Genomic DNA, 22,618 nt, shown 5'->3' on the forward strand with positions numbered 1-22,618 from the left:
CGACAAAAAGGGAACGATCAGAGTGACAATTAGTGAAAAAGGACGTTCACAATTGGGTGGCTCCATTTGAGTAGACCAGAGTAATGAATTTGAACAAAAAACTGAATGTGAACTTGATACACACAATAAAAATTATGTATTCAGCATTCAAGTGTGTACGATGAAACAAGTTTGGCTGTTTTATTGTGAAACAGACATAAGCCATCACATACACATCTATTTTGATGTCTAACACACCGTTAACGACACCACACATTAGCAACATGAAGACAAAATATCTGAAAAATGGAAAAAAAATACTATCTCTACTAGAGCTAGTCGTATTTGTTGTTTAAAAATAATTTTTGGATTCGTCTATGATTTGTTGGTTGTTTGTGACAATCTTGTTTTTCTCTTGACGTATGTGGTTGACATTACCAAAAATTATTCACATCCATCTCTATATGTAAGCTGATAACAAGCGACAAAAAAAAAATTGAACCTTCCAAATGACACGAGCGCATTCGCTTCTGTTTATTTTCTTTATCATTTATTGCATCACATGGAATTTCCGATTACATCAATAGGTGAAAAGTACAACTCTCCTATTCACTTTGAATTTGACAACTGATATTGAGCGCAAACACCACCTAGATAATCTAAGGCTAATGACAATACAATCAAGTAAACTCTCCGTTTTGTCAAACGTCATACTGAAGTATAACATACAGACATCACGAACTCGCCATCGGTTCTTTAGATGGCGCTTCGGTCAACCGAGTTCCAACCAAATGTATATCAGTATACGAAGCATTCCACTGTTGGAAAAGTACTTGAAAATGTTTATATTTTTCTTCAAATTGTAAATGACTGGGTCCAAATTTTGCTCCATTTGATTTTAGTTTTTTGAAATAAAAATATATGCTTATTTTCATTATTGAATTATAGTCATTTGAGTGATTGCCGCTGGGTTTTCATTGTACATGAATAGAAATCGATATTTTTAGCTCAAACGAACTACCGATCAACAACACGCACAGACTATTTAATTACAACAAATTCGATAAATTCCAATTGGCAGAAAATAAAGTCAAAGTTACCACAAGCAACAGTTCACATACCGCATAAGTGAGTAAAACACACAAAACGTTCAACCTGGTGGAGAGACAATGGTCAACTGTTATTCCTGATGTTTTCAAATATTTTTTATCACTATTCGTTTCACAGGGTCAGTGCGAAAGTGAGCGAGAGAACGAGCTGAGAGTGTGGCTAAACGTGTGTCGTCACATATGTTTCGCTCAATGTATTAGTTGATAATATCACAGATAAAATAATCGGATTGTATTGGTAGACTTGATCTACATAGGAAAGTCAATTTTGGTATTTTTGAAGGTTCAACTAAATTCGAAAGGCCAAGGATAAGAATTTCCACGAAATGTTCTTTAAAAAAATCTATCAAACCTGTTGTCAATACTTACTTGTTTATGACCACTGATCAATCGCATTTCGCGATTTGCGAACTTTTAAGGATGATTTATAAGTTGGAAATCCCAATCAACTTGTTTACCTTGAGTAAATGTTACAGTTTGATTTTGAAGACTTTAGAAATGCATATCTACATCAATTCATTGAAGATTCGGCACATTTAAATAATCTTATTTGCGGCAACTTTAAATAGCTTCATGCTCGCAAAATAAAACTCGTTTTATTCATAAAAAGCGAAGAATATTTTTAATTGTCAAAGAATTTTTGAATTTCACAACCCAAAATATGAATGAAAAAAGAATGAATAGATCAACAATTTTTTTTTTAACTTCTAAACGTATAATAGTTGGTATCTAATCCAATGAATCGAACTTGGCCATCGATCCAGTCACGAGCCTGTGCCACATTTGCATATACGGCGGGAATTGGTTTTTTACAGCCGAGTCCCCATGCTACGATACCATTCTGAGCGAATCGATTGTCACTTGGTCGTCCGATGGGGCACACTAAAGGTGCTCCTCCATCTCCCTATTTCGAATTGAATGGCATTAATGTCTCGATTATTGAAATGAATCAACTCTTCTATTTACCTGACATGTGTCGACTCCCTCAACACCACCAGCGCAAATGAATGAACCGTCCAAACGGAATTTATCACCCAAACGTTCTACTTGTAAAGCTCGTTCACATTGATTTCGATCAACGATGTCAAGTGGCACTTTCTTCATGATTACACTATATCTTCCCGCTTGTCCGAAATTATCTTTGCCTGAAAACATTGAAATATTGTTGAAAAAAATTATTGAACTGAATAATTGGCATGAGTTCTAGTTCAATCAACTGGAAAATTTGGCACAATTTCCATCTAATTGAATCACTAATTTCAATAAATGAATTAAGCGGATTTATATTTAATACATACCCCATCCAGAGGCGAAGCAATCTTTTTGATTGGGTACAAAGCCAGGCGGTGGCAAACACACTGTACTTATGTGACGATCCATTTGGAATGGATCTTCCAATTCAATGATAGCCTTAATAAAACATAGAAAAATATCAAATCAATCAAAAGTGAATAAATTTTTTCAGATTATTAACGATCCATCTTCTTCACACGATGACTTACAATATCATTGGCCAATGAGCGTTCATTATAATTTGGATGACCGAAAATTCTTGAAACAATACGCTCTTGATATGGTAAACGTTCTTTCGTTGTCTGTGTGTCCCATTCACCGGCTCGAATCTTCAAATCTCTTGCTTTCAACACGTAGCTACGAAGAAGAAGAAGAAGAAGAAGAGAGAAATGGGAGATTGAATTAAATTGTCATTGCGGTATTTGTCTGTAATTGATTAGTTGTAGCACACTCACTCTTTCACACAGTGGAATCCAGTTAAAACTGCTTTTGGATGAATCAACGATCCACCGCAAATGCATGTGTCTTCTTCAATTAAAATTATACATACAGTCCATGGGAACTCCCCAAATCCAGCCTCATTATCCTTGAAACAAATAAACAAAGATGCAATTTTAAGAAAAACCGACAAAATTTTTTTTTTTTCAAATCGCTCTGTTCAACTTACAAATGCGCCGGCTAATTCAAAATCGAGACCGCCAACATTACGAACGCCACATCCTGCCTCTTGAGTTGGAACATTTTCATTTGGTTTTGGCACGATGGATTCTTCTCGTTGTGCACCGCCAACACAGCAAACGTCCAACACATCCACACAATCGAGAGGATCAAAGCGAATGTCAATTAGACCAAAGCCAGTCACTTCATCATTGTTTGATTGATTTTCTCTCACTGTATTTGTAATTGGATCGCACAAATGGTACGGTACACAGGTGCAATTTTGTTCGTTCACCGTGAGCGTTTGGGGTGCAGTGGTTGGTACATAAGTTGGATCTGGTGTTACGACAACACCGACGCCACGGCTTGACTGTGTCGTTGATTGTTGTTGTTGTTGCTGCTGCCCACGGTTGGGTGTATTGAATACCATGTCAATTGCATCTTGAAGAGCTGGATCTTCATTTTGTTGCCGCTGCCATCTGTTTCGTTGTGGCGTCGCATTCACAGCATAAATCACAGTCAAACTTATTATGGCAATTAAAGGATATGTCTTCATTTTTCAGTTACTGTTTTTGTTTACTTGATTGAGGCAATTTTTCAATAAACAAGCAACGAACGGCTACTTTACTCGTCCCACAGAGAGTGGTTTCCTATACGGCGAATAGTACTTTATCTCCTGCTGACAACAATCAAAAGACTGCAAAAAAAAAGATTAGCAAATGAGTACGTTTTTATTTGAGAAATCAAGCAGAAAAAAGGTTTCGAATCAAGTGTAAGAAGTCAAGAAAAAAAAAACGAAACAAAAGGAGCGGCCAGCATGGCAATCAGTCAAAAGGATAATAGGCAATCAGTCAGATTGCGGCATTTAAGCAGACGGTGCAACGAATTAATAAAGTGAAAAATAAATGTGACGTCGACAGAGAGGCACACGATAAATTATGTATTCAACGTTCAACGGTGTACGAGCAAACTAGTTTGGCTGTTTTATTGCGAAACAACACGAATAAAAAAACACCGTCACATACACATCGATTTCGATCGCACACCACCATCATCATCATCATCATCATCAACAACAACAACAACAACAATTAAATGAAGAAAACATATCCGCGAAACCGTTGAGTTTTTTCTTCTTAAAATACTTCTTCATCGCCGCGTAAAACGCACTTTTTTTTCTTAAATTCAACATTCGATTGGTTGGATGTGTGTAGTGACTTTTGTTGATGTTTTTTCTGTTGATTGACGTTCACGTTTCTTCCCCGATGGATGCGGTATGCGGTTGACATCACGAAAAATCATTCACATCAATCTCTCCGAGTGAGTGTGCACAGTTTGTGTGTGTGCGTGAATAACAGAAACATCGATCGCGAACGCGCCGCAGAAATTGACACCTCTTCACACTCTACCGCTAAAACACTCGCTCATTGAATCTCATTAATATTGATTTTATGAAATTGAACTTTTCAAATGAATTACGTATGATGCGCTCGCCATCGTTCGTGCTGTACGTTGTTTATCTCATTTCTTCGGTGTCATTTGTTATTTAAATTGCATCACATGGAATTTCCGATTACATCAGGAAAAGTCGAAGTGTAATTGAATCGGTTTCATTTCTCTTCGTGTCGATTATTGGCTGTATACAAGCCAGGATTGTCAACATTATTCTGTCTCAAATTTTACTGTTTTTTCTGTGTTATTCAAACCTATAATCTATATAGTCATCGATTTGAGTGATTACCGCTGGGTTTGTCTTATGTATAAATAGAGTGATAGCAATTTGCTCGTTGTTCGTTTCGGAAAAAGTGCAAACCAACTAACTACCAACCAACAATACAGACACAGACACACACACACACACTCAAACGCACACTTATTTAATTACAATAAATACAATTCGATTATTCAAATTGTCAGAGACAACAAAAGCCAAGTGACCACAAACAGCAGTACACGTACACAAACGTTTAACCTGGCGGAAAGACAATGGTCAACTGTAATCCCTGATATTTACAAATAATTTTTGTCATAATTCGTTTCTCGGCGACCGTCGTCTACGACCGAAAGATAGAGTGAGCGGACAAACGAGCTGACTGGATAGTTCACTGAGAGTGCAACACCGAGCGAGAGAAAGAGATAGTGAACGAGCAAGTGTGTAGCTATGCGTATATATTGTCTCATTATACATGCGCAAATGCGTTAGTTGTCGTGTCTGCCTCTGTCCGTCTCTCTATTCCATTACAATGTTGTTGGTGCTTTTGTGCGCTTGAACATTTTGATATGAGTTTTTTTTTTCTTCTCTTTCTGTCGTCGTTGGATTGCAAAGAAACTGGTAAATCATATGTGGAATCAATTAATATACTTCGTTGCCGTCGTCTGTTTACACGTGGCTTTGTATTTGATTATGTATTTTGTTGTTGTCGAGTGTTTATTAAAGTGTGGGTTTTCCTCATATCAACGCATCTCTATGGCAATTTTTTTTTTGTCATCTATTCGAACGCCTATTCGAATTTGGCTCCCAGGTTATCTCTTAGCGAATTGCTATTCGTTGATTCTGTCTCATTCGAAACATCTCAAGTGTCCTTCAATTCCGGACACACTGATATCACATTCTTTGGCGCGACAGTGAACATCGAAATTCAAATGATTCCGTTTTAGATGCTAATTTTTGAAAATGTCCGTTGCACATTCAATGAATTCGCTGAAAATTCGCCCAACAATGAATTTGGTTTAGATTTTTTTCTTTGGTATATTTAATCTCTCAGACATTAATTGGCAGCTTAATTTTTTGTTTGTTTTCGTCTTGTTGATTCAAAGTGACATTTACTCTCGAAAAAATGCACCGCAAAAGCATCATATTCAAACTGGTTTCGCTAGAACTCACAGCAATAAATAATTCCAGTAAACCTTCGGATGCTGTTTATAAACGCGCCGAACGAACAAATACCACACAATGATACAACTGAAATCTATGTGCAAGCCGCAGCACAACGACCGACGGCCAAAACCGCAGCCAAAGATCAACAGATAGACGACGATATAAGGGAATACACATCGAGTAGGATACACATGTGCAATCGCTGTCACTCTGTTCGATGTGTAATTTATTGGCTTCGCACTACCAATCTCTTGTACATCACTGTGTTACCAGCAAGTGATGCTCAAATAAAAATTTTATTATAAAATATTCATTGGCTAAACAATTGTTCTTGCTGATGTAAGCGAGGGAAAGCAGTAGAGCAAGAGAGAGGTGGGGATAGAAATAGAGTGAAAAAGAGAAAAAGAAAGAGAGCGAGAAAGTGTTGGGATAGAAAGAGCGATCGGATGATGATAAACTGATGAATTAAAGTAAATACTTACAGTTGATATGTTGTCTAAGTAAATTTCAATGTATTGGATAGCCGGTCGTGATTATGCCTCTTAGTCATTTGCATTTTATCATCTTATTTTTATATCATGAAAAGATTGATATTGGCTTGATTAACTTGAATTTCATACAGAAACCCGGCTAAAAATCATTTCTCGCGAATAAAATTCCGAGAAAAAAAAAACAATGACAATTTAACTAGCGGGTGTTAATTCATTTCAAGATCACTGGAGCAAACAACCGGTGAGGCTGAAAAACAGCCATCACGAGAGATTGACTCAGCAATGCAAACAAAAGTATGATACAATGAACTATAATCACATTGAGGATCAAATAGCCTCCAATTTGAATGGAAAGGCTCCAATTAAACGGCATTTTTTCAAATGGTTCTACCACATTTGGTCACCGTTTGAACAGATAAAAAAAAGAACTCACCACTAGCACATTATTCGTCATAACGTTCAGCACATCATTGGTCATAAGGTTACATATGTGCGCGATATTGAACCAAGTGGTCAACTGGTCATGAACTTGAAATAAACATATAATCTACATATAAATGCTCATACTTTACATATAAATTAGCTGGGCAAATCTAATTTATTTCCAAATCAATGCACAAAAAAGGTTCTTTATCATTCATTTTTCGAATCAAAATTGTGCGATACACGAAATATGTAAATTTGCATGAAATGAGCGAATTTGTTTCTTGTTATTGTTGTCATCGCTCAAGGCAATTGCACTTTTGCGGCCGACCGAGATGAAAAGTGTCAAGAAATAATTCGCGTTGGGAAAACCGAAAAGTTTTTAAACTGGAAATACACGCATGATTCATGCTTTGCACAATGTGCAATGAACCGTCGAAAATAACATAACGAACCAGCATCGTCCAGTTGATAAAATGTCAAAATTGTAGCGCAAACGGCGTAAATTTTCTGTTTTGTGTTTTGTGTTTTTTGCATGTACTTTTTATTAACAGTATTGTGTTGTCCGCACAGCGATGCCCTCCCAACAGATTAACCGACCCTGCGTTCAACTCAGCGCGTTGTTCGAACGGCTTTTCGATTGTTGTTTTTGTATGTTCGCGATTTGCAATCAAGCGAATAGTTTCGTTGATGGAATATATCAAACGAAGATGATCATAACAAAATATATGACTGTTCATTTACTTTGCTACAATGAATTTGATCAAAAATAAAACAAATGCACTCAATCCAATTTTTTTTTTCGTCAAAAAAACATTTTACATACATATTTTATTGTGCTTATTAAGGAGGACGTAGCCTTGAACTAAAAACTGTGCTAATCAACGGAATTGTCATTTGTTCTGTTTTTGTCTTCTCATTTGCTGATAGTGCTGTTTCGAAATGAAACGCCATAATTTGAATTATCGTTATTGAAATGAATAAACAAGCACACAGTTGACATCAAAAAAGTTGAATGAATTCATCGCTTTTTTTTATAATTATTCTAATCGCTTTTATCAAATATTCTCGTTTTATTTTTGTTCTCATTTTTTAAAAAAAGTTGTTAATCATATGGGATTGTCTATTACTTATGTCATAAGCCGTTTGGAATATATCTACGGTTTGAATTATTCGGGACAATGTATGCGTTGATGGAGGCTTTGCATCGCAATGATTGCAGCTATTAGTTCTTTCTTTTAAATATTATCAATGGTGTCATTATTTGCATAAATGCACTGTGCGGGCTGAATTAATTCATGAGTTTGTCTTTCGCCGAGAGAAAAAAAATAATCGAGCGGGTGGTAACACGACATCTACTTAATCAATTGCACTAGAGAAAAAAAAAATGGCTTCTGTTTCTATACATTGTATCCAACGTTGGTGTAATGTTTTAACTTCATTTGTTCGTCGATCCAGTATCGGAAAGCTGGCACATTCACATACACTCCTGGAGTTTCATCTCCACATCCTATTCCCCACGCAACGATGCCAGCCTGAAATGATACAAATGTAACTCATCATTTTTCATTCAATGGAAAATTATCAATCAATAGTTCATCAATGTGATGATCATCTTACCTGTGCATATCGGCCCGGCGCATTGAGGACGGGACACACTAGCGGAGATCCACCATCGCCTTTGCAAGTATCACGACCGCGTTCACCACCTATGTATGTTCCACAAAAAATGTAATTAAAAGTTATTGATTGATGAGATTTAGAAGAGAAAATTTAAAAGAATCGAAAATGCTAAGTTGAACGTGCAAAAATGCACAAAATTTATGAAAAATCTTAAGAATAAAGATAAAAAGAATCATACCGGCACAAATGAAACTTTCATGCAATATAAAGTGTTTGCCCAAACGAGTTTCTCTCAATTTCTGGACGCATAATGCACGTGGTACAATTGGTAATTCGACGCGTTTCAAAATCACCTGATATTTGCCCTCTTTTCCAAATAAGTCTTTGCCCCAACCGGAAGCAAAACAGCGAGCATGATCGAATACGTCGTTTTGAGTTGGCAAACATGCGATATTGACATTTTCAGCGATTTCAACTGGTTCCGTTAGGAACAACAGAGCAACATCGTTGTACAAGCCGCCGCGATAGTACTCGGGATGAATGACGTAGTCACGCACTTGACGATCTTGATGTGGGAAAATCTGGAAATATCCATTGTTTTAAGCGAAAAAAAATTTCAATTTCTGGACGAAAGAAATGTAATTTAAAAATCAAGAAATAGCCTTGCCTCATCTTTTGTCTGTGTGTCCCATTCACCGGCACGAATCTTCAGAATTTGCGGATCTTTCTTGTCAACACAATGAGCGGCTGTCAGAACTACACCAGCATCGATCAAGGAGCCACCGCATACGTAAACGTTCAAAACTTGTCCATCCAATGCTTTTTCTTCTTTCAAAATTGCTACAGTCCATGGGAACTCACCTAACAGCCAAAGAAGAGGTATATTTTGATTAAAATCAATATGATGTTTGGTTGAAAAAAAAAACTTTGAACATTCAACAATTGAAATCGATTCAATGATTTGAATCTATTCAACTTGAATGTCGAAAGAAAGGAAAAAGCCATTTCAACAAACCGAATTGAGCTTCGTTGTCTTTGTCACCAGTGATACGAAAACCAACGCCGTCTTGATTACGAATACCGCAGCCGGTATTGACTTTTGTTTCAGGTGGGATCATTGGTTTTTCCGATCGCAATGAGCAGCAGGTTTCGAAAAGACCAGGGCATGGATGTTTCTCACTATCGATATTCTCTTCTTGGCCAAAACGAATATCTAACAAACCTTCACCGTCCGTAATGATTGTGCCGTTGGCGCACTGATAATAGGGCACACATTCGCCAAACGAGCATGGCTATTTTTAAAAATGCAAAGTCAATATCAAATCAATAAAGCAAAGAAAAGGAGTTTGTAATACAGATTTGACTCCATTCGTGAATATTTATCTCTGAAAATCGTGATTGGTTTTTACTCACATTTGCGTTTGGATTTGAATTTGGATTGTATGGCGGGGGATTCGATGGAGTTGGTTGATACGGCTGATTGTTCTGATTGTTATAATTACCGTTACCGCCTCCATTCACACCACCACCGCCGCCGCCTTGAACAATCACAGGAGTCGGAATTGTGGTTTGTTGTTGTGGATATGTGTTTCCATTGCCGTTTTGATTCTGGTTACTGTTTTGATTGCTCACTCCGGAATTGTCTTGTGTGAAAATTTGGTTGATCAAATCTGTAAGTGGTTTGAATGAGAAAAAAGGTGACAATTCAAAAGTAAATTCATCGCTAGATACGTTAGATGAACTAGAATATAAACTGATTCTTGTTTATCATGTTGTGATTTGCTCATCTGAGACGCTTAGCCTTCGACAAAATGGAAATAAAAAGCAATTATTACAAACCATCTAATGTCTGTTTATTTTCAAGCGTTGGTGTCGTGCCTTGCGGATGGCCAAACGCTAACGATGTGCAGAGCACCACAAGAAATGGAATATTCCACATGTTCACAGTCGTTTGATGAATCTGTATTAAAGGAAATTAAAACAAACACAGCAACTCAATGAAAGTTTTATGAGGAAAGAAACGAAATGAGGTGAAAAAAAAAATTGCAGCCTCGATAGAATACATCAAACCGGTTATGTCACAAAGACGACCAAACTTAGAACAAACAACACACAAAAAAAGAAAACTAAAAACATATACAGAAAAAAGTATACGAAATGTTTGTCACGATTCGTTTGAATTTTTGCGACAGCAGAGACGTTAGCTTCAGTTAAAAAGAGAGAATTTATTACAGTTATTTCCTTTAAAGTGTTGGTTATGCAACTTTCTGGTTGAAAAAAAAAAAAGATGGAAAAACCCGCGTATTTTACTTTTCTCTTTCCTTGACCGACACACAGAGTTAAAAATTCCGAATATTTTAGCACCGAAAACAATTGAAATGGCGTAGCACGCACGGATCACGATATCCAAACCGTTCTGCAGTTTCGTTCTATTTTGTTTGTGTATTTACTCTTTTTTTTATTTTCAAATACGCAGACACATAAGATTGCGGACGAGAAAAAGACGAGAGAAAGAGAAGAAAAAAATATCATAAACGTTTGCTTGACCTTACACCGTTTGGTTGTATTCTGTGTCGAAGAAAATAATTTTTTTTTTATATTGATATTGTAAACCACAACACAACACCACGAATGAAACGGTACAATGGTTGATCTCGATTTAAATATTCTTCGCATCAAAAGTGTTCAACTAAAACTGTTTAAAACTATCTCATTCGCTCACCTCCTTCGCTTGACTTCACCAAAATTGAAAGAAAAAAAATAGCGACAAAAAATGACTTCGTTCGATTTATTGAGTGTTGTTTTTTTTATTTACCAATTCCGAAACGATGATGATCCAAACCAGTGTATAGCTAACAAATGAATGATTTGATTGTGCGCGTGCGTTTGCAATAATACACACAATACCGAGCGCGTCAAAAATTACTTGACACTGGATTTATATTTTGTCTGACGTTCGACAGAGCGAGATCGATTGTTGAGAGCAGACACTATAAACGTCACAGCGCACAACACATGACCAAATAACGACAACTAAGGAGTCAATTTGACTTTAGGTATGGTAATGTGAGAGAGCGCATGAGATAAAACGAGAAGAAATGCACCACTTAGCACTATATATAATCATCATTGGAGACGACGCCAGACAACGCGTTTGGTACATGTATAGACAGACGGACACAACACACCATACCTGTAGGAGAGAGAAACAGATTTCAGATTTTCGATTGTATTTGTGGTAGAGCAACTGATGAGTTTGTGTGTAATGAACACACCGACCACATTCCATATTTAGCACACAAACTTGACATTTTCATGTGGTCGTTCGGTCCGTTGCTCGTATGTTTGTTTGTTTTTTCATTCGACCGATACATTTGCAAATTTCATACCGTCTCCTTGTTCGTATACCTTTTGTTATGTTGGTGATTATGACCCCGCACTTTGACCATTCTTATCAGTGAACGAATCCGGCTAACGAGTTTTCGTCCCATTTTTTTTTTCGAATTTGTTTCTTCTCCTTCACATGGAACACCGTTGATTTTGGATAGGTTTGATGGTATTTTTATACGCATAAACCTTGACGCATTGAGGAATATTTGTAAATTTGGGGAACGCCACGGAAATTTAATTTTTACATCAACTTTAGAATGACAGATATTTTTTTAAGAGAGTAAAACCAAACTCAACAGGAGGATCCCAATTTAATGAGATGTATTTAACATCTCAGTGGTTTAAACCACTATCGTTATATTCTCAACATGTGTACGTCTTGGTTTGACTGGGTTTTTGTGCGTCTAAATGGGCTCATCTGACTGCCGCTGTTTGTGATTTCTTTGGGAAAAGAAACAATTAGAACCTTTTAACAATACGTCGCATAACCGGTTGTTTATTCACAAAATGACAAAATTCCCGAATGTTCTTCGCAATTGGCAAGTGTTCGGTGTCGGAAATTTAGCATAGAAACCATAATAATATGGTTCAGTAGATTTGAAAATCCCATTTGGACACTTTAGATGACGAACATAACAAAAACCGGCTTCTTCTCACCGTTTCATGTCGTTTACCGTTGCATTTAAATTTCAAACTTCATTTTTATGGGACATCATTTCAATTCTGATTTCTATTTTCCATTTTTATTTGTAGGTAGAAAAAATCTTCGAAAACAATTTACATTTTGAACATATTTTTTGTGCTACAAAATCACTTCTTTTTTTCTTTTTAATTGCAATGAAGAATTGAGTCAAAGCTGATATTTTGTCGGTAATTTTGTTGGAATTCTACAAAAAAAAAAAAAACAATTTGAATATCAGTAGATAAATTGAGAAGGCAAATGTATGTGTCATTGTGCTATTTCTAGTAAAATTTCAATTAATATATAGTAAGAATAAGAAAAATGGGATAAGCCAAAATTTGCATTTGTCTAAAACAGAGTCTTTTTTTTTATTAATTTGGTCTCTTATGCTAACATTTATGCTGTTTAGCGTCTTTTCTTTCAATCGAAAAATACATTTCTATAGATTATCACGATGTGATTCGTCGTTCATCCAAAATTTAATGCAAATGAAAAATTGTTGGCCGAAAAAGTGTAATTAGAGTGTTTTTGATTCCGTTGATTCCGTTGAACGTAGCTTCTTAATTAGATTGCCGTATAGAATTTTTTGTCATAGTTTCGTTCATCGAATATCTTATCCACCCACGGACGGAATTTTGGAACCTAATGGAGAAATCAATTCATTAGAATATATATAGACTACTATATGTAATGTCGAATTATAAAGTCAATTATTTACATTAACATAAACGCCTGGTACTGGATCAAAGCATCCAATGCCTAAAAATTGAACGAAAAAAAAAAAATTCATGAGAAAATTTGAAAAACAAAATAATTCAATTTCTAAAAGAAATAAATTAATTTTACCCCATGCAACTTCACCCGTGACATAGTATTGACCATATTCATTATTTGGGATTTCACAGTTCAGAGGCGATCCACCATCGCCTATTCGATTTATAAAGACACAACATTTTAAAGTGTTCTTTTAAATTGTTTAATCAGAAATGAATGGAAATCGATTCTTTTAATTAATCGAATCATACCTTGGCATGTATCTTTTCCTTTTTCACCACCTGAGAAGAGGCAATAATAATTTTATATAGGGCGAATTATGCGTTTTGAATCAAACGAATTTTCGCTGTATTTTCAAAGTCATCGGGCCTTTTACCTGCACAAATGAAGCTATGATCCAAAATAAAATGTCGCCCAAGTCGAGTTTCACGCAATTTGGTCTGACACTCTTCACGTGGGACAACTGGAAGCTCAACTTTCTTCAAAATCACTTGATACAATCCATCTTTTCCGAATTTATCTTTGCCTATGGGAAACAAAATTGGGAAAATTACAATCGTATATTGAGGTTACAAACAATTTTTTTTCATGAAATTCAAAAAATTGATCAGAAAATAGGTACCCCATCCAGTTGCTTGGCATCGTTGATGATCAAAGACATAATCATGCGGCGGCAAACAAGCAGTATTCACCTGATGAGGAAATTAATTCATCAATAGGATATAAATAGTAAAAATGTCCAATTTTTGTGTAAATTATTTACATTTTCCGTCAATTCGACGGGTGTGCCGAGTATCAATAAAGCAATATCGTTGAAATGACTACCGCGTCGATAGTTTTCATGAATTAAAACTTCGGTAACAGCACGATCTTGATGGGGATACGGTTCATCGACCGTCTGGGTGTCCCATTCACCGGATCTAATCAAAATGTCATGCACATTGGGCAGATCAATAACGCAATGTGCCACGGTCATAACGACGTTTGGATGAATAAGTGAGCCACCACACTTGTACACATTCACCTGCCGAATCATGAGTCGAAAAAAAAAAATAAAGCAATTGAGATAAATACATAGCTAAGATTTAAAATGTTGCCTTACAATGTCCTCATTGTCGTGTACTTTGTAAATCACAGCCGAAACCCATGGAAACTCAGCTGATAAACAAGCAAATATAAAAATTGTTTGAATAATTTTTTTAAAATTTTGAACAAAACACCAAAAAATTGATAACTCACCGAATTGTGCCTCGTTTTCCCGTCCAATCAATGTAAATGTGCTTCCTTTTATGTTGCGAATGCCACATTTATCATGCTTTTCAATCGGTGGTTTTACCTTTTCTTTAACAATTTCCGTGGATTTAAGAGTGCAACAGGTGTCAAAGAAGTCAGAGCATGGATGCCGTTCCGGTTCTGGGTCGTCTTCAGCTCCAAATCTGTTTAAAATTTAGTAGATTAGAGAAAAGATCAAAAAATATAGAGGAAAATACAACGTATATACCTGACATCTAAAATTCCTTCCCCGCTAGTGATGATGCTGCCGTTCAAACATAAGTAATATGGAACGCATTCACCGTATTCACAGGGCTAATCAAATTTCGAGAAAAATAAATTATAGAAAAGTGGAAATAATACTGAAATTCAATGGGAACGACTGGCGGCTGATGCACAAATCGCTTGTTTCGCATTTTGCATATTATCGAATAGAAAAAGCCATTGACTGAATATTAAGCCCATACGTTTGATAATTTCGATTCCAGCGCTGTTTCCTCGGCGATGGCAGCACAGGATGAACAGCCGCCACTGGTGACTGCTTCCGTGGTTTCCGTGATTTGTGTGGTTTGAGTGAGCATTTCGTCCACATTAAGTGTGGTGTCCGAGCAGTGAACATTGCTTCCGAGCAAAGCAGCTACAGTGAAACACAATAGTAACCTCATTTTGGGATTTTTTCTTTCTAAACAAGTTCCTGTGTAAACGTGTTTTTGATTAAAAATACTTTTTTTTATCTATTTAGTAATTAACGAATTGTTATATTAAAAATGGTCACCTACAATTTTCCGTCCGCTTTTCTCTCTCTCACGCTCTTCAAAATTGTTGATATCAACAACAATAACCGTAACTAAAAAAAAACACTACCAATGAATATCGAATCGACACGGTGTGAAATAGAAACGCCGTGCGCGAAGTTTGCCACTTATCTGCGCACGCAGTGCTCAATTAAATGAAACGATTGGATCATTTCATGTTTATATTTATCAGGACTTTGTTTGGGCCGTATGAAAAAAAAAAATAGTAATCTGTGAGCAAAGCACGAAGCTCACAAGAGATGTTATGCGGTGGCTGTACGAGCTCACTCGCGCTCTCTGTATGTGGGTATGTGAGCGTGAGAAAGGGAAAAACACAAAAAAATAAACAGACACGACATAAAACACATTCGGTTGAGAGACTCGTTTGTTGTGTCGGTGTAACATCTTCGCTTCACACAATCTTAACGTCTCGTCAAACGTAGCAGTGTATTCAAATACCACGGTCAAACGCACATTAATAAAAAAAAACTTATAATGAATCGAACAAGAAAAAAAAAACAAAAACAAGCAAAGATTTCAACGCCGCATGAACCTGATTGCGTGTATGTGTTCTTATCGTTTACAAACAAGAATTCATAGACTTTATTTCTATCCCTGTCTATTTTGTTGCTGCTGCTTCTGTTGTTGTTCGTTCTTGTGATGCGCACTGCTCATGTTAAAACAATAAAACTGGTATTCGGCTGTGAATGTCTTATTTTCTTCAGACGCATCGAAGAGCAATATAATATCATTGGTCAGTGGTCTCATTACGATTGACGTACACACGAGGATCGTTGTTCGATTAATATTCAAAGCAATTTAGATAAATCAGCAAAATCCCGGTGCGTGCATTTCGCATATGGAAATTCCCATCGTCTCAAATTATTGCGGTAATTCTTAGCTCGAGATGCACACAGCACACTTCGTGATTGAATCTGCACGAAGCCCCTTCGATGAAATCTTTCTCAATCGAATGCTGAGTACTAATCATTCGATGCAATCAACCTTTTAAACTTTCGCAATTGACGCAATTATCGCGATGATGACCAGCTGCAAAAAAATCTGACACCAAAATAGAAGAAAAAAAGTGTTGAAATCTGCACTCTACAACTATTCTCTTCGTTTATTCTGTTTTTTTTTTGTTGTTGTCTACAAACACACACATAAAAAAATTGTTCCTAATTGTTAAGTAAACTTGTTAAAGTTCATAGTAGCTTGTGTCAAGCGATTTGTATTGAAACTGTTGATCAATCCATGTTCTAAACTTGGCCACATTCACATAAACACCTGCGGATGAAGAAAATAAAAATTGATTGAAAAATTGATCGGGAGTTGGTTAAGAGAATTGGCTTGATCTCAACACGGTCAGTTGTGTTAACCTGGATTCGCTTGAAGACATCCAATCCCCCAGCTCACGATACCCGATTGATAGTATTGCTCGTGCTTACTTGGAATGGGACAAACAAGTGGACTTCCTCCATCGCCTAAAAGAATTTTCACATTTTAATGCCATTTTTTATTGATTTTCTTTGTACCACTAGCTAAACGTGGTTCAGTTTTTTCTTCATTCCTTACCTTTGCACGTATCTTTGCCACGTTCACCGCCTGTGGAAAATTCAGAAATATTTCATCGATTTGCTTTAATTTGAAGGCAATAAGCGACATAGCATTACCTGCGCAAATGAAGCTGGAATGCAAATTGAAGTGATGACCCAATCGAGTTGAGCGTAGCCGTTCGACACATGGAATGCGCGGAATGATTGGCAGATCGACTTTCTTCAATATCACTTGATACTTTCCTTCTTTGCCTATTGCGTTTATTGAATCAACGAGTTTCATTGAGTAAAATTTCGATTAAATTTATTGCAATTAAAAGTAAAACATACCCCATTGATCTTTTCCCCAACCTGAAAATGGTACAAATCAACAAATTAATTAAATGTAATAAAAAATAGTTGCAATATTTCATTAACCTGAAGCAAAGCATCTTGAACCATCGAAAAGATAGTCTTGTGGTGGTAGACAGGCTGTATTGATGATTTCCGATAGCTCAACTGGCTCTTGCAATATCAGCAGTGCAATGTCGTTGAATAGGCCACCTTTGTAGTAGTCTTCATGTATAATCATCTCACTGACAAATCGATCTTGATGCGGAAATATCTCATCACGTGTCTGTGTATCCCATTCACCGGCGCGAATTTTCAATGATCCCAATTTCTTGGCATACACGCAATGTGCGGCTGTCAAAACGACCTATTTTTACGAGGATACAATGAAGTTCTTTATTAATCCATAGGAAACAAAGCGGAATCTATTCCATTTTAGTGTTTACAAACCGATGGATGAATCAGTGAACCGCCGCATTGATACACATTCAAAACATCCTGCAACGATGGCTCCTCTTTGATGATCGCCACCTGTTACGCAGAAGAAAAAAAAAACAAAAATTCACTCTAACGAACGAACAAAAATACACAAATCAACATACCATCCAAGGAAATTCCCCTGCGAATGAACAACTGAGTCAATAAATAAGAATTCAAAAAGCAAACAAAAATAACGTCATTCCTACCGTATTGTGCTTCGTTGTCTTTTTGTCCCGTGATACGAAAACCGACACCATCGTGATTACGATGGCCACAACCCTCTTTTTTCTCGATTTTTGGTATATTTGGCGTATCAGTTTTAAGTGAGCAACATGTTTGAAAAAGACCTTTGCATGGATGAAACACTGGATCGGGATTGTCTTCTTCGCCAAATCTAAAATGTTGTCATCGAAATTGTGGATTAAAAATGAAAAAAAAAAAATGCACAATAATTATTCTTTGAATAAATTTGTCCGCTTTAGTTTTGTTGAAACTAGTTTGTAGCGTTATATTCGGGAGTTCATTGCACTAATTATTGACTTTAAATTGCCATTAACACAATGGCTCCTTCACTAATGACTTTCAAATGCACATTCTTATGTCAAATGATTCGTTTGACAGCACTAAAGCCCACGATTTGGAAGAATGGCAAATATTCAAAACAAAAATACTAAAACCAACATACCTGACGTCTAAAATGCCTTCTCCGCTGGTTATAATTGAACCATTGGCACAGAGATAATACGGAACGCATTCTCCAACCAAACATGGCTTGAATGCAAACAAATGAGAGGAACGATTGAAATTGGGTGTACTGCAAAGATAATTTGTAATGAGATCGACTTACGTTTGGCTCATTTGCTGGGTCTACTAATGGTGTTGGCTGTGGATATGGATCTGGTTTAGGTTGAGGTTGTGGCTGTGGATATGAATGATTAGTATCTTCATGATTTGGATAGCGAGTATCTGTTGGCGGAACTGTGTACGGTGTTTGAGTTACAGTTGGCTGGGGTTGTTCATTTGGATTTTGGAAGATCTCTTTAATTAGTGCATCTAAATCTTTGTCATCGGTGGGCGAATCGGCGGTTGTCGTCTTACAAACTAGTAAATAAAATACAGCCAACAGCTGACACAACTTCAATGTTCGATCCATTTGTCTGGAAATTCAACAATGAACAAAAAAATTCGTATGTGCACGCACGCAAAATATATACAAAAAAAATGTCAAGATACAAATCAAATGCGATTCTTATCTAACAAAACCGTTGATCAAACGCTTTGTTTTTGCCAAAAACGATTTAAAATGTTTTTAAATCCAAAGCACAAAACAACACTCACTTGTTTCAAAACGTCGTGTTAACATGAATTCATCTGTTATCGGATCGACTCGATTTATGCACCGTATGTTTTGCGCACCCACTTTGTAACTTCAGCACATCCGAGTCTTCGTTTTGAGCGAAGCGACCGAGCTAGCTAGCGAGAGCAATCAATGACAGTCACGTTTGTAATGTTTGTATGCGTGCGACAATGTGTGTGTGTGTGTGTTTCTGGGTGTCTGGGTGTATGCGTGCGTATGTTAAACGATTGCTTGTATTGATTGAGCTCTCTGCTGATTTTTGTTCTAATCCGGTTTTTGCTATGTGATTCGCTTTTATAAACAACGACAACGAAAACACGAACAACAACAAAATATTGTCTTGCTAAGATCAACACACTGATTATGGACTGTCTATTTTAAACGATAGTTTTTTTTTTTCGTTCGTTCGTTCGTCGTAGAATACTAAATGATTTGTTATGTGATCGATTTCCAGCAAACAGTTGCGTACTTATTTGAATAAATAATCAAGTGTGGCAAGGATAAATACAGTCAATTTTTGAACTGTGAATGAAAAAAAAAAAACAGCAGCAGCACACTTACGACGAAAACAAATGTTTAGTATTGATTTCGTTGGTTCAATGCGATCGACAGAGAAACGAAAAAAAAAAATAGCATTGGGTTTCAACCAGGAAGTCAAGGGAAAAAAATACCGATACAAACATCGCAAAAATTGCACACACTCATAAACCGACCAAGAAGAGAAGAAATGGTCAGTATGCAAAGAGTGTATGTGGTCAAATAATTCGATTGCGTCGACTTATTTTTCTTCCTTCTTCTTTATAAATATTTTCGGTGTCTTGACAATCGTACTTGATTTCGCACACACCAAGCGAATCGAAAGACAAGGAGGGATATATAGTGAGAGCGCACAAATCGTTGCCGATACTATCACGAACAATATGCGATGAACAGAGACGAATGTGAACAATTGAATAACAGCAACGACGATACACCGACGGATGATGCGACTCAGACAGAGTGATAGGGTTTTCACATCGCATTTTACCACTATAACGTAACCGATGATGTGATTGCTATTTCCATCTGTCTTACAGTCAAACCGTTACCACATTCGACATAGTTCGTATTCAAATGTGCGACTTGCGAAAAAGATTTTATTTTTGTGCGCAATAGAAACCGATTCATTTTAGAAAGCAACTTATTTGATTGTTTACGAAAAATCTACAATGCACTCACATTTTATTGCCAATTCTCGTCCACCACAAGACTCTGGCTGTTTTTTTCTTCAATTTCAATTTCGCAATTTTTTTCGTTTGGGAATTTCACCGTTGTATCACCATACCAAAAATTCAATTGAATTATGACGGCCGCTACTGTATGCACGGAGAATAAATTGATATTCATGCTATTAATCAATATTCAATAACGAGTGCACATCTTCGATTCACTTAAAGTCAAGGAAATTCCGATCAAGAAAACTATGTTTGAGACGTCTAACGTAAGGAGTTAATTAAAGGGCAGAACTTTCTACGAACAAATCACTCTTTTGATGCACAGTTTTAGGTGGAGCCGCCTTATTACTAGAATTTAAGTCTTTTGTTTTGAACGCTAGACGGTGAAATCATTTTTTTTTTTATCAAAATCATAAAATGTGAAATTTTCTTGAATTTTTTTTCTGGAAAAAAAGGGAAAAAAAACCATATTTCTTATTTAGTTTTTTTTTTATTGATTCCAATTTAGCAAAATTTGTTTGTGTTGCAAATGCACACGACTTTAATCTTTGTGTTTTGTGAAAAAAAAAAAAATAAATTATGAGTGAAACTTATACGAAATGTCTAACGATTGTTTAAACAACAAGTTGATGATGAACATTATTTTTAAGTTAGAGTTATTCGTCACTTTCTGCCCTAATAAGATACACGAGAAGGAATTACAATATGCAATTGATAACTATCAATTCAACTGAATGCTTAGTTTGGAACGCCATAAGTACTGGCTGGGGTGTGGATTGGTGCAACTGGAACGACTGATGGTGCATAGATTGGAGTTGGCGCTGAGTAAACGACTGATGGTACTTCAACTTCAACCGGTGGTTGGTAGCTGACTTTGTTGTAGTTGGTGAAACCGACTTCTGGCACGAAACGGTACACAGGTGGTGGTGTGATGGCTGGAACATCCTTTGGTGCCTTGGATTCAGAGTTGCCGAAGCCTTGGGTGAATGATGAGAGCAATGGAATGCCAGCGCCTGTTGATTTGAACAATGAAGATTTGGAAAGAAAGAATGAATGATTGAGAAATTGGCTTAGTGGTATGGTGTAAATAATGTAGCGCCACCAAGTATGCAACGGAGTAAATACTCACCGGCAGTTTTGATGGCCTTTTGTGCACCAGAGATGATTCCTTGGATTGGTCCCAATGAGTCGCCGAGTGATGGAGATGGAATGTTAAAGAAGTTTGGCAAAGATGGCAAAGCTGGTTTAGGGAATGGCACTGGCACTGGCAAAGCTTTGAGTGGAACTGCGACTGGAACTGGCAAGATGATTGGCGACTTCTTCAAATTCTTAAGAATGAGAGCGGTATTGGCGATTTTGGCCACTTTGATTGCTTTCAATGCTTTGACGCCAGCGACTTTCAATGCGAGTGTCCTCTTTGCAGCACGGAACGGAGCGGTAAGAGCACTAAGTGCAGCCACTTTGGAAGCCTTAACCTGTTATTTGAAGTAAAGATCGTTTTGATAGGAGAATCAAAGAGAGAAATAGAGAATAGGAACGATTTGTCAGCAGCATATTGATGCTGTTACTTACAGCAGCAAGAGTTTTGGCGGCAGCGATCTTCTTTTTGGCTAAAACTTCTTTGGCGACGGAAACTTTGGCAATGACATGTGGTGCTTTGACCAAGGCAACTTTGGCCTTGACAAGAGCGAGTTTTGCCACAGCTTCGGTCTCATGAACGTAGATAGCCCCGATGATCTGAAAACATACAAAAACGTTTTGTTTTTGAAATATTCTGTATTTTTCCTGAGTAGATCACTAATTATGTGTGCGGCAAATTCCAAAGCAAGAGCTCAAAAATAAACAAGAATGGATCCCCATGTGCAAAGTGTGACTGATTCATTATGAATTTATTTCACTGAAGTTGAGAAGTATTGTATTAAGCCAGCCCTCTGTTAAACTGAGCTGTTAGTGAAAGTAAGTCATTTTAGTTCCAATTTGTTCAACTGACTTTTAGCCGAAAAAATATTTTACACTCGGGATCACTGATAATAAAGAACACAAGCTATTGATGATATTATTTAACTTTGTCATGATCTTCTTGTCAGAAAAATTGCACACTCTAATGATCAACGTCTAAAACTAAGTTCAATCCAGTACAACAAAAATGCTCTTCATTCGAATCACATAAATAATCTCACTACCAATGAATGAATTCGGAATGGAAGTTGTGTGTGGCTGATAATTGCAACTAATTTGTATTCTTCGCAATCAAAGTGTATAAATAAATCGATGTTTTGTATTTACCACGACAATCAAAATTGATTTCAATTGCAT

At 36.7% G+C, this 22,618-nt stretch overlaps 5 protein-coding genes across 9 annotated transcripts in view; all 5 read right to left on the minus strand.

The window, feature by feature from the left end:
• The window catches only part of LOC129575940 (phenoloxidase-activating factor 2), a 3,653-nt gene extending 2,423 nt beyond the window's left edge, over positions 1–1,230 (minus strand). The window contains exon 1 of one of the 5 annotated variants that reach the window (XM_055460180.1): positions 1,101–1,230. The gene's annotated coding sequence lies outside the window, so the exon portion shown is untranslated. Of the gene's footprint in view, positions 1–27; positions 163–417; positions 443–481; positions 648–1,100 lie in introns of those variants that run through there. The other 4 variants (XM_055460184.1, XM_055460182.1, XM_055460183.1 and 1 more) reach the window with 4 other exon arrangements.
• Positions 1,231–1,682: 452 nt separating this feature from the next.
• On the minus strand, positions 1,683–11,186 carry LOC129575928 (uncharacterized). Its single transcript, XM_055460168.1, has 14 exons — positions 11,001–11,186; positions 10,293–10,413; positions 9,867–10,123; positions 9,469–9,745; positions 9,121–9,314; positions 8,692–9,034; positions 8,451–8,539; positions 8,234–8,365; positions 3,049–3,591; positions 2,837–2,967; positions 2,591–2,738; positions 2,387–2,498; positions 2,055–2,233; positions 1,683–1,992 (listed from the first exon to the last, which is right to left on the minus strand). Exons 1-14 carry the CDS (start codon positions 11,127–11,129, stop codon positions 1,789–1,791), a joined length of 2,859 nt encoding a protein of 952 aa, XP_055316143.1. The 5' UTR covers positions 11,130–11,186; the 3' UTR covers positions 1,683–1,788.
• A 1,676-nt stretch (positions 11,187–12,862) lies between these two features.
• On the minus strand, positions 12,863–15,669 carry LOC129575941 (phenoloxidase-activating factor 2-like). The gene is made up of 12 exons (XM_055460185.1): positions 15,351–15,669; positions 15,039–15,265; positions 14,801–14,886; positions 14,539–14,735; positions 14,402–14,457; positions 14,063–14,323; positions 13,922–13,991; positions 13,676–13,825; positions 13,551–13,580; positions 13,372–13,452; positions 13,244–13,284; positions 12,863–13,167 (listed from the first exon to the last, which is right to left on the minus strand). Exons 2-12 carry the CDS (start codon positions 15,234–15,236, stop codon positions 13,090–13,092), a joined length of 1,248 nt encoding a protein of 415 aa, XP_055316160.1. The 5' UTR covers positions 15,237–15,265; positions 15,351–15,669; the 3' UTR covers positions 12,863–13,089.
• Positions 15,670–16,455: 786 nt separating this feature from the next.
• Positions 16,456–19,638, minus strand: LOC129575944 (phenoloxidase-activating factor 2-like). The gene is made up of 12 exons (XM_055460186.1): positions 19,070–19,638; positions 18,579–18,888; positions 18,417–18,502; positions 17,938–18,125; positions 17,854–17,870; positions 17,702–17,782; positions 17,339–17,618; positions 17,252–17,272; positions 17,039–17,173; positions 16,941–16,970; positions 16,745–16,849; positions 16,456–16,652 (listed from the first exon to the last, which is right to left on the minus strand). Exons 2-12 carry the CDS (start codon positions 18,882–18,884, stop codon positions 16,564–16,566), a joined length of 1,338 nt encoding a protein of 445 aa, XP_055316161.1. The 5' UTR covers positions 18,885–18,888; positions 19,070–19,638; the 3' UTR covers positions 16,456–16,563.
• Positions 19,639–20,899: 1,261 nt separating this feature from the next.
• Positions 20,900–22,618, minus strand: LOC129575929 (uncharacterized). The gene is made up of 4 exons (XM_055460169.1): positions 22,589–22,618; positions 21,875–22,039; positions 21,432–21,777; positions 20,900–21,315 (listed from the first exon to the last, which is right to left on the minus strand). Exons 1-4 carry the CDS (start codon positions 22,616–22,618, stop codon positions 21,041–21,043), a joined length of 816 nt encoding a protein of 271 aa, XP_055316144.1. The 3' UTR covers positions 20,900–21,040.

The sequence above is a fragment of the Sitodiplosis mosellana genome, unplaced genomic scaffold (genome assembly GCF_009176505.1).
Source record: "Sitodiplosis mosellana isolate CC-2019 unplaced genomic scaffold, AAFC_SMos_1.0 Smas_scaffold_6170, whole genome shotgun sequence".
NCBI lineage: Eukaryota > Metazoa > Arthropoda > Insecta > Diptera > Cecidomyiidae > Sitodiplosis > Sitodiplosis mosellana.

What these genes read in the sequence shown, in the direction of transcription:
- LOC129575928 (XM_055460168.1), bottom strand. Translation starts at nt 11,129, where the DNA reads ATGCGAAGAATATTTAAATCGAGATCAACCATTGTACCGTTTCATTCG. An exon ending in ATACAACCAAACGGTGTAAG is followed by an intron (nt 10,414 to 11,000) that starts GTCAAGCAAACG and finishes CCTTTAATACAG; the next exon opens with ATTCATCAAACGACTGTGAA. An exon ending in CGCCGGGCCGATATGCACAG is followed by an intron (nt 8,366 to 8,450) that starts GTAAGATGATCA and finishes GTATCATTTCAG; the next exon opens with GCTGGCATCGTTGCGTGGGG.
- LOC129575941 (XM_055460185.1), bottom strand. Translation starts at nt 15,236, where the DNA reads ATGAGGTTACTATTGTGTTTCACTGTAGCTGCTTTGCTCGGAAGCAAT. An exon ending in GAAGGAATTTTAGATGTCAG is followed by an intron (nt 14,736 to 14,800) that starts GTATATACGTTG and finishes AATTTTAAACAG; the next exon opens with ATTTGGAGCTGAAGACGACC. An exon ending in GGAAAACGAGGCACAATTCG is followed by an intron (nt 14,458 to 14,538) that starts GTGAGTTATCAA and finishes CTTGTTTATCAG; the next exon opens with CTGAGTTTCCATGGGTTTCG.
- LOC129575944 (XM_055460186.1), bottom strand. Translation starts at nt 18,884, where the DNA reads ATGGATCGAACATTGAAGTTGTGTCAGCTGTTGGCTGTATTTTATTTA. An exon ending in TTGGGGAAAAGATCAATGGG is followed by an intron (nt 17,174 to 17,251) that starts GTATGTTTTACT and finishes TAAACGCAATAG; the next exon opens with GCAAAGAAGGAAAGTATCAA. An exon ending in TGGCAAAGATACGTGCAAAG is followed by an intron (nt 16,850 to 16,940) that starts GTAAGGAATGAA and finishes AAATTCTTTTAG; the next exon opens with GCGATGGAGGAAGTCCACTT.
- LOC129575929 (XM_055460169.1), bottom strand. Translation starts at nt 22,618, where the DNA reads ATGCAATTGAAATCAATTTTGATTGTCGTG. An exon ending in CCGCCAAAACTCTTGCTGCT is followed by an intron (nt 21,778 to 21,874) that starts GTAAGTAACAGC and finishes TTCAAATAACAG; the next exon opens with GTTAAGGCTTCCAAAGTGGC. An exon ending in AAAGGCCATCAAAACTGCCG is followed by an intron (nt 21,316 to 21,431) that starts GTGAGTATTTAC and finishes TCAAATCAACAG; the next exon opens with GCGCTGGCATTCCATTGCTC.